General features: G+C 37.4%; 1 protein-coding gene across 1 annotated transcript; it reads right to left on the bottom strand.

Moving 5' to 3' along the window:
• Window positions 1-7554: 7554 nt before the first annotated feature.
• LOC148034611 (protein neprosin-like) lies at window positions 7555-10427 on the bottom strand. Its single transcript, XM_087680688.1, has 7 exons — window positions 10287-10427; window positions 9944-10033; window positions 9379-9582; window positions 8640-8795; window positions 8487-8543; window positions 8200-8316; window positions 7555-7929 (listed from the first exon to the last, which is right to left on the bottom strand). The coding sequence occupies exons 1-7, from the start codon at window positions 10425-10427 to the stop codon at window positions 7555-7557; spliced, it is 1140 nt and encodes a 379-aa protein (XP_087536814.1).
• Window positions 10428-10933: the final 506 nt, after the last annotated feature.

Here is a 10933-nt window from a genome sequence, read left to right as displayed (position 1 = left end):
GCTTTGATTGTCTTCACACATGTATAAAGTATGCTTGCTTATTAAATCTATCAATGATAGTCCAGATTGCATCATTGCATACTTGTGTGTGAGGAAGCTCCATGATAAAGTCCATGGCTATACTTTCCCAAGGCTCATTGGGAATAAGTAATGGCTTCAGTAGGCTAGGTGGTTTATGCTTTTCATACTTTACTTTTTGGCATATCTTGCACTCATAGACATATCTTTCAATGTTAGCTCTACAAGTGGGCCAAAAGAAATATCTTTCCAATGCTTGAGTAGTGGGTAGAATACCCCTATGTCCAACATATAGAGATGCATGTGCTTCATCCATTGCCTTGTGTTGCAATGGTAATGCTACAAAAATTGCTTGATGATGATACAAATAACCATCTCGAATCGAGTAAGGTGTAATTGACTGACCTGAGTTAAGTTGATCCCATATAGTTGAGAAGTTGGAATTAGTTGCATACATTTTGGGTAAATCCAAGAACTCCTGATGGTAAACAGTTATGATTGCATTCACTTGAGGCCACCATGATAGAGCATCTCCTACCACATTCTTAGTTCCAAATGTGTGAAGGATTTGAAAGTGAAACATAGATAATAAATTTTCCCAACGCATCTGTTTCTTTGAGAGCTTCTTCTGAGTGAGGAAGTATCTTAGACTTTGGTGATCCATTTTAATGAAAAAATCTGCACCAAGTAAATAGTGTTTTCGTACTTGAAGAGCATGTACCACCACTATAAGCTCTTTCTCATATACTAGAGCATGTAGCTCTTGATCCTTGAGACTTCAACTCTCAAATGCTATTGTATGATGCTCTTGGTTAAGCATAGCTCCAATGCAATCCTCATAAGCATCGCAGTGAACTTCAAAAGGTTTTTCAAGATCTAGAACTATGAGAACTATTTCTTGAGTCACAAGAAACTTAATTCTTTCAAAGGCTTGTAGTTGCCTTGATCCCCAGTGAAAAGGCATTCACTTCTTAGCAAGGTCATGTAGAGGAGATGCAACATACACAAAACCTCGTATGAACCTCCTGTAGTATGAACATAGACCCAAGAAACTTCTAACTTCATATACAGAACTAGATGTAGGCCATTCAATAATGGCTCAAATCTTCTCAAGATCCATTCTTACCTGATTGTGAGAAACAATATGGCCCAAGTAATGAATTTCTAAAAGGAAAAATCTACTCTTCTTAGCATTGACCTATAGTCTATGCTTACGAAGTTCTTCAAAAACAATAGATAGATGTTTTCTATGCCCTTCTTCAGACAGTGAAAATATTAGAATGTCATCAAAGAAGACACCTATGAACTTTGAGTGAGGTCTAAAAATTCTCTCCATCATTCGATTGAATGTGGCGGGTGCATTAGTCAAACCAAATGGCAAGACTAAGAACTCGTATAGTCTAAACATTATACAAAAAGATATCTTATGAACATCTTTAGGTGCTATCCGTATTTGGTAATAGCCGCTCTTGAGATCAATGCAACTAAAGATATTAGCCCCTTGCAACTTATCCAAGATATCATCTATCCTTAGGATATGAAAACAATTCTTGATTGTGATCTTGTTCAAAGATCTATAGTCTATGCACATACAGAAAGAACTGTCTTTCTTTTGAACAAGTAAGACTGGAGATCAGTATGGAGAAGAGCAAGGTTGAACTAACCCTTTTTCCAACAGTTTTTTTACGTGTTTTAGGATCTCCTCTTTCTGACTTGCACTTACTCAATAAGGCAGTTAGTTAGATGGTGAGCTGCCTTAGATAAGATCAATTGTGTGATCTTTCGAGCACTTAGGAGGTAACTTTCCTTGGAGTGAATCACCAAAACAATTTTCATATGGTTTAACAAAAACATATCTGGCTTGATTAATTAAAGAGAGGGGTTCTTTTAAAGTCTGATACTTAAAAGCATTAGTTGGTATTGTGTGTTCATTAGAGGCATCAAGTGCCTTTAAAACATTAGCTTCTTTTGACTCTCTCACACTATGTCCTTATCCCTAGACTTGAAAGTCTTAGTCTTCGTAAGCTTGCTCCTCTTATAGTCCCTCTTTGTTTTGCATGAGACTTAGAACCAAGAGAGTAGGAACTAGAAGATGATGGGGAGGAGGAGAAACTTAAGGGGGGAGTAGTTGGTTGCTCAGGGAGATGACTTCCTCCTTATCCGCCTCACTCGAGGTGAGGTCTTTTTACTCTTCTTGACTTGAGAGTCCTTCTTCCTTCTAGGCAGCTTCACAGCAATTGGATGCTTGGCACCTTCACCATCAATTGGTGTAATGGTGTTTCCTCCAGTATCACTATATTTTGGAGGATTTGGTCCTTCATAAGTAGCTTCTTCCCTTGCCCTTAAGTTGCCAATCAATTGATGTACTTCGGAAATATCCAACAAGCTATGATACTCTATAAATTGAGCCTGCAATTGCTCACTTTTAAGCACTTCATCAATTGCCATCTTTACCTTCTTCTTGCAAGGATCGCCTTTACTTTGAGAAAAGCAAAGAGACCTACTCTAATACCATTGTTATAAGATCCAAGATACATGCTCGAACTTCTTATATACTTAAAATATATACGGTGAATATTATGCTGGCATAGAGAGAGAACAGATGAGAGAAAAGAAAGATGTAGAGAGAAAGAGAGAGAGAAAGAGAGATTGACAACACACTAGCAACTGGAAGATGGGCCGATCCCCCCCCCCCCCTTGTGGAGTTATACTATTGACAAGGAGGAAGCTCCTTCATTACACACATAACCAGTTCTTAAATTATAGATCTTGGGAACAAGATCACCATTCCTTGCATGGTATGCAACCAGCTAGCACTTGCATAACTTGGAAGTTGGAACCTTTTGATCCTTCTTGAGTCTCTCCTTCTCTCCTACACAATATGTGTAGAGATCTCCTCTTGGAGCTTGATTTCACCAAAGCTTCTATAGCCCTTGCACAACTTGAGGGTTAGCGAGCTTGAACTTACACAGATCCTTGCATGGTATACAATCGGTGAGTACATGCACAACTGAGAAGTTGGCTCCCTTGATCTTCTTGATTTCCCTTCTTCTCTCCTACACAATATGTGTAGGGCTCTCTTCTTGGTGCTTGATTTTAGTAGAGCTTCCACAACACTTTGTGAGACTTGAAACACCTTCTCTCCTCCTCTTGCATGCATGCAAAGTGATGCTTCCTTCACCTCCTCCACACCCAAGGAGAGCCTCCCTTTTATAGGCTCCAAGAGCTTCTCTTCTTGGAGAGAAGTTGAGTGCCAAGATTGGAAAGGTTGATCTTCATGCAAGATGTGGTTGTTCTAGGATCTACTCTATAGCACCAATTTTGGAATATCTCTTTGTGCGTTGCTTGGATGGAAAAATGTGCAACACAAAAGTTGTAGAACTCACCGTGTCTGATAACTCACACACGCCGTTTTTAGAGATCGGCTTTCTATCACGAGATATTTTAAAAATGGATTCACCATGTCTATTTTAAGAAAAATAGATTTTTAAAATCTATTCTTAACTTATGGTCCGTGCAACCACCTTGACCCATAGATAAGGAGAGTTCATTAGATTGCCTTGGGCCTCAACCTTCCACACAAAAGCTTGTGTCATCTTAGACCTTAGAAAGAGAAAATCACTTCTCTCCTCACTTCCAGAGGATCATGTCTCTCGTCTTTCTTTGTGAGGGAATTACACCTCTCGTCTTTCTTAGTGAAAGAATTACTTCTCTCCTTAATTCATTAAGAAAGAAAATACATTTAACCTTGACTTGTAAGGGAGAGGATGACCCGAAATGAATGCAATGCTCATTACACACAAGTAAATGTTCCTAGGCATCCCCGGATGCACACATAAATACATATACACAATGCTAATGCACTTCCTCTTCTAAGAAATCAATGCATCTTCATTTATGTGTAACTCCTTGGTTCTTGTGTACACTCTTACACTTGGCAGACACTTGCTTCCCCCTTCATAACTTGTACTACCTATACGAGATATCCCCATCACAGTGCTTTGATCACCCCATTAAGTGATACACTAGGAATACTAGTCTCTAAATGGTCTCATGGTCATGCTAGATCATCATCAACACTTAAATAAAAATGAGTCATTAATTTATTGACATAAATTTACTAAATAGAGAATGTGTAATAAGAAATCAATTTAGTAATAGATGGAAATCACCTAATTAGTCCTCTTGGCGCCCCTAAATCAGACTTAATGGTCTTTTTAATCTTAAGCTTCATTCTCCACCACATAGCCCACAGAACAAGTCACTTAAGTGACTACTAATCACTACTCAAAGCCACATGGGCATTAAGTCCCAAGAATCCACTTGACTAACTCCTATTATCCTGATAATTCACAAGGTGGAGAAGTCCACAGCCTAAGAAGTGTGTCACTGACCATTCTATAGACAAAGCATGAACTGTTCCACAAAACAAAGCATACCCCACTTTCACACTCCATGTCAAAATCCCCATGACACCATCTACAATTCATCACCTTCCTTTATCCTAACAAGATGGTAAGAGCCATGAAGATCTAACTTCGTGAAGGATTTAAGGCAACATTGAGTTCTTGTGCTCTCTGACTAAAATGTTCAATCTCGATCCACTTTTTTAAATTTCTTTTTCGTTTTCTCCACATGGAACAAGAGGCTCTAAAGGGTCATTTCCATATTTCTTCCTTTGTTTTTTCTCCCTTATATTGCTTAAGCCCAAGGCTTGAAGTTCTTGACTCAAGTGCACTAGAGTTAAAACACTCGAGTGCAATCACAAAGGGCACCTTTTATAGAGTGCATCTTTTCCTGTTCTATTTCACTATTTCTAGTCTAGTCCTCCCACATCCTTGCCAAAAACAAAAAATGAATACGTGAAAAGATGTCTCAATTCTTAAAGGGTCGCCTAAAATTCATTTCCCACTTATTCTTTAATAAATGAAATGCAATAAATCAATATTTCAATTAGTCTTTATTCATCCAATAAGCATTATCCAGCGTTCACCTTTTTTTAAATCCTAACTATGCATGTGTTAGAGTATAAATAATAAATTTGTAAGGACCAATTTCTCACCAACATTCTACTCACACACCCATGCAAGCTTCTCACTCTAGCACATGATAGAGTAATGAGTTCCTTGGTTGTTCCATTCCACTCTTGTTCCAATGGCATAATAAAAAACATTGAGTGTGTATGCAGTCAATAACAGGACTTAAGGAGAGCTCTTATTATATCAAGAGTTTCATCTATCTTGGTGGACTAGCTCTCTCTTGGTCACTCTCTTCCCCTCTTCAAACTATCAAGTTCACTCCTTCAAACAAGGAAGCAAACTAATGATTGCAATATTATGGTTGACACACCTCGTTCTCCCTCTTGTTGTAGTTGATTTGATTCAAAGTTGGAGAGATGGTCTCACGATCCTTGTGCGATCTCATCGCTCCAAATGCTCAAGCAATTCTTGCAACCCACTCCAAGCTCAAACCATCATTACAAGAGGAGGAGAAAAATAAAATAATGGAGATGAAGATAATGAATTCGATGAGTACCTCACCCTTTTCCTTCACACTCTTAACTTATGTTTTTCTCTTTCTCTCTCTCTCTCTCTCCCTCTCTCTCTCTCTATAAAAACTATCAAGAATGTAAATGTGAGCAAGAGAGAACTTGGAAGCAATTTTCATACATAGAAGAATGATCCACTTACCTAGTTAAGCCCTTTACTTGGCTCTTTACTTAATGGACTAAAATTTCTACACAATATCTTATACAATTGACATGAGATTGATGCCGACTTTTTCAAATTGACTTTTGTAATAGTATATTACATTATGATCAACTAATCATTGGTCCTTGGAGCAATACGAAAATTCAAAAAATCATCCTTTTGAGTTCAAAGTATTGAGATTCCTTCTTATTCTTCTTCTTTGCTGCTACTAAGGGTAGGATTAACACTTGAGTTATGCTCTTGAGCTTGTGCGGTGCTTCATGCAAGTACTTTATGAAGCCTCATTCGGATGTGGTGAAACACGTATTGAGGTATGTAAAGTCCACTTTGTACTATGGAAAAAATTTCAAGAAGAATAAAGAAACACATGTATTTTGATACATAGATGTAGATTGGGCTAATGTAGTAAGCACTTGGAGTAGTAAAAGTAAATCTATAGTTTCTTTGTCCAATATGGAGGTCGAGTACAGACATAGTGCTAGGTTGCATTTGAGATGATGGTATGGCTACAATAACTATTAGCTAATTTAGATGTGTAGGTGGATAGTGCATGTTTCTTTAATATGGAAACATTAGTAGCATAGAGTTTTTCACTAACCCTGTGTTGCATTCCAAGACAAGACATGTTTAGGTGCACTACCATTTGTGAGAGAGAAGGTAGTTGCATGTGATATTGATTTGGTGTATGTGAGAACAGAAGGTCTACTAGCTAATATTTTTTAAAAGGCCTCAAAGTTCTCAAATCATACTTGGAGTTGCAAAGTCACAATTTATCTTGAGGGGGAATGTTAAGATTACAAGATCTACAAGTGTGAGCATTGATTATAGACCACCTAGTTAGATGGGTCTACATATCTGCACGTAGCATGTCACTAGTCATGATGATGCTCATAAGGGTAATGATTCACCATTTATTACATTCAATTAGTTTTATCTACTTAAACTTGGCATTAATTAGTTATATAGTGCCAAATGATCATGATAGTTAGTTTTGCCTCAATTTAGTTTGTAGCCACTCTCATTTATGTCATATCTTATCTACACTTAGAGTGCGTTATATTATATACAAGTAAGACAAAAGAAAGAACATCAAGAGAACCTCTTTTCCTCTCTCTCTCTCTCTCTCTCTCTCTCTCTCTCTCTCTCTCTCTCTCTCTCTCTCTCTCATTTTCTTGAGTGAGCTTCTTCTCACATCTATCATGTGTGTTTGGTATAGTGATTACCAAGCCCCTACATCACACATGTTTGATAAACATCTATCCAAGTGGAAGATATATTACCTCCTCAATACAAGCACACACTTTAAATACCTTAATCCATAGCCTTTGATCTATAGCTTATCATAACAAATGATTATATTTATAGATGTGGAAAAGGATACAAGGATATACACATATCAAATGTGCCCATCTTGAAATTCTAAAGAGCTAAGATGGAGAATAAAAAGGCAATACTATATTGAGGTTATAAAAGATGATGCAACACAATAGCATTGTGTAAAATGTAATAATAGCATTCACACGTTTGTAGTGAAACAATATTTTTCAGAGATGAAATGTACTATGATTACTATCATGGAATCTGGAAAATATTTTAGTCCTTACAAGAATACCACAAGTTATAATTAAGGACTTTGATCCTTATCTTTTGAGCTTCACCAAAATAGGTTTAGTAATGATGACCATGAAGAGATAGAATCTCATATATGTAGCATTGAGCAAAAATGTGTTAATTTAGGTACTCGTAATCAACTCTTTTGGACCTTAACAAAGTTAATGACATGATGAATGTACATAAGAGGATAAGAATGAAAAATCTGATTATTTCATGGGCATTGAGGGTTTCTTCCAGGACCCCCAAAAAAGATAATGTTTCCCCATGTTTTGTCAAGCTTAGCTTTAAGATCATAGCAATTAGGCTTAGTTACATACATTTCATGTTTTTGTACAAGATTGGAATGCCCATTGGTATCGATTACTTGCAAGGATCGAGCATAACTGGCATAACCTATACCTGCACTTGGGAAATAGCCACTTCCCATTTCAGTAGTAGTGTGACGACCATCGAAACCTTCATTTATAATCTCGCCTCCTATGGTTACTAAATTTGCAAAGTTAGCTAGTTTATTGAATAATGCCTTTGGCCAATACCCCACATTCGTACCCTCAACTCTTAGCCACCAATTTCCTGTTTGGTCATCCTGCATTATTTCCAACTTCCATCATTTGATAAATACCTCACAAAATAAAGAAAATTTGATTTCTTTTCACCTATCATTTCAATCTTAATGTCAAAGGTTGAAATAATGTAAGAAATAGGTTATCAAGAGCAGTGACAAGTAATTTTGCAGCTTAGGAAGGTCAGGATCTCTTTTGTTTTGAGATAAAGATGCATGACAATTGAGAACTATTGATAGAAATGAGATGCTTTAATCAACCTTCCAAATGAGAAGAGGGTTCAAGTTATATACACCACTTGCAATTGTAGAATATTGCTCCAAACGATGGCCAGGAGCAAATCCTTGAGAAGTCAAAATGAATCCAGGACACTCTAGATTGTAACACCCCTTGCTACGATAACCATCAGCCTTACATAAAATGAGAAAATAGATCAGAAAATCCTAGCCTAGAAAAATCAATTACATAAACTAATTCAAATATGAAGATAATGGCCAAATCTAACTTAAAGAGCCAATATACTAACATAGGAAATAAATATAATATAGTAGCCCAATATACTCTAAGTTGGAGAACGTACCGTCCAATATGTAAAGAAGTGTGGCCGATGGCTACTATCATACTTCTTCGGATAGACCTATTTGCAAATTACAAGAGTAGCGGCCTCACAATGATTAACACATGGAGATTAAGAGGTGAGAGTAATATTGTAAATTTATTGCACTAACATTACCATCCATCCAGCTTCAATCGTCTCTATGTGACCATATGAAACCCATGTCTGTGCCAAGCTGAATTCCTTTGACCCTATTTGTACATAGGGTTGCCAAACATTGAGGACAATTGAGACCCCGTGATATTCACCTTCTTGTGTCTTGATGACAGCATACTATAATACCAAAAATTATAGAAGACTTGTTAAATATATATATGTATACATACTATAATCTCAATCTCTCTCTCTCTCATCAATTTCCTCTCAATGGATGCTTGATTATGCCTTTTGTATAGAATCTCTTTCGTATCTCAACATCATTTCATTGTATTAGTGTACTATGCTATATCTATCTATACATGTAAAACGTCATTGTACTTACATGTAGAAATTAATACACATGTTGCACACTCACACATGCACACACATCTGTAAAAATGCATACAAGGATGTAAATGCACCTAAACACATGCACAACCATCCACCCATAATCATGTATGAAGTATGTGCATCTATCTAGTAGTATTGAAAAGCTTCATATCCAATAATATTTTCAAATCTTCTGTGGCCTTATAGTACCAACTTACAACCTACTAAAAATATGCCATTAGACAACATAGTGAATATCTATTTTAATGAAAAGAAAAACTATCAAGAAATGCTATCTATTTTCTCATTTTTCGTAGATGCTCTTTGTCTTACTATTCAAGTTTTCACAATTATGTGTCATGAGAAGGTAGTCCAAATAATTGCTCACCTCATGGTTATTGATATTGACATCCTTGTTGCTATCATGAAGTGGACCATTCCTTCTCCTCATGTGGAGAGAATGTAAAGAGTGATGTCTATATATGGGAACTGTCCCCTTCGGGCATAGAGCATGATTTAAATCATTTTGATGATCAAAGTCTTTGTGATCATTTCCAAAAGTAGTAAGTATGGGCAAGGAGGTTGGAAATTCCTAATAACAACAGTAAAAGAACCAAAAAATTATATGTACATATTACATTTAAAGACAAAGACAAACTATACAAGTCTAGCTTGTTACTATTGTTTGAAAGGTGAAGAATATTATCTGTATGAAATATACTCTTTGACGTCGAGAAATAAACCATGAGGTGCTAAGACTTTGGTGAAGCAAGTAGCATGTTTAATTCATGAGTTCTATGAAAATCTACTTTGTGTACACAATAAACATATAAACACATTTGTCTATATAGATACATACATGGATGATATATGCATGTGTACGTATGCACATATATATACATGTAACATCTGTGTATGTGTGTGCGTATACAGCGCGGGAGAGAGAGAGAGACCTGGACAGTGTGGTTTCGGAGGAGAGGGTGGTCAAACGCAGGCTGCTTCTCTCGCAAAACGCAGTCGATGATGTCTCCGCTGGCCGGGCTCTACCCACAAGGACGTGAAAACAAGCACGAGCAACCCATTAGCATCGGTCAAGGATGATACAGTGATTAGTGGTGTTCAAAACAATTCAAACCTAAGATTAGGAGACCTAAACCCTCGCACGGATGATAGTCAACTGATACAGTTAATCAATACGGCACGTCTGTATTACGATAGTGCTGCTAAACGTCGACAGCTTCCTGACGGATTAATTAATTATTTAATGTGTGTATTGTATGTCCTGATCATGATCACCTTGACGGTAACAACTGTATGCTTGAGTGGAACGTCAGGATCATTATGCTGACGGGCGGAGCAGCATGATGATGCCACCACCACCACCATGATCATCATCTTCTTCACGATCGTACTCGTAATCGCCATCGCCATCGCCATCGCCACCGCTAATCGTCCCGTGCCCACGAAAGGCGCCAAGGCGCAAGCTTCAGCATTAGGTTGTATATCACGTACTCCGGCGTAAGGAAATAAAGTCGGACAACGGATTTTTTACGCTTTATATAATGCCCTCAATATTGTCGAGTGTAGATCATGGCCACATGAAGAGTGGTCTCCAGGCAAACCAGCAAATAATGCCACGTTGAGCATTCGTTACGGATGTAACGGAAACTGAACGGCTCTTTGAGCGAATCTCAGCAAAGGAAAGAAGATGGGGTTGGATGGTTGAAGAAATGTTTCCCTCTCCTCCCTGCCTCCTATTATGGATCTTCATGGGACTTGAAGTCATAACTTGTCATGAGAAGGTACCAAAAGCACAAGGGAATGGCACACAAGATATATTAATAATGCATCTTTCTATTCATGATATCGAAAGATAGAACATTGAGGCATATCTTAGGACTACATCCTCGTGATGTTACACATGTGAGAGTTCACCCTGAGTA

The sequence above is a fragment of the Lygodium microphyllum genome, chromosome 6 (assembly GCF_053477565.2).
Source record: "Lygodium microphyllum isolate KBCC chromosome 6, Lygodium_microphyllum_v1.1.10, whole genome shotgun sequence".
Taxonomy (NCBI): Eukaryota; Viridiplantae; Streptophyta; class Polypodiopsida; order Schizaeales; family Lygodiaceae; genus Lygodium; species Lygodium microphyllum.
Note: the sequence above shows the minus strand (reverse complement) of the source record. Positions and strands in the feature narration are given on the sequence as shown.

Excerpts from the sequence above, each read along its gene's own strand:
- LOC148034611 (XM_087680688.1), bottom strand. The coding sequence starts at position 10,427 with ATGGCGATGGCGATGGCGATTACGAGTACGATCGTGAAGAAGATGATG. Across the intron at positions 8,317-8,486 it reads ACTTCTTTACATATTGGACG|GCTGATGGTTATCGTAGCAA; the intron begins GTACGTTCTCCA and ends ATTTTATGTAAG. Across the intron at positions 7,930-8,199 it reads ATTCTACAATTGCAAGTGGT|GATGACCAAACAGGAAATTG; the intron begins GTATATAACTTG and ends GAAATAATGCAG.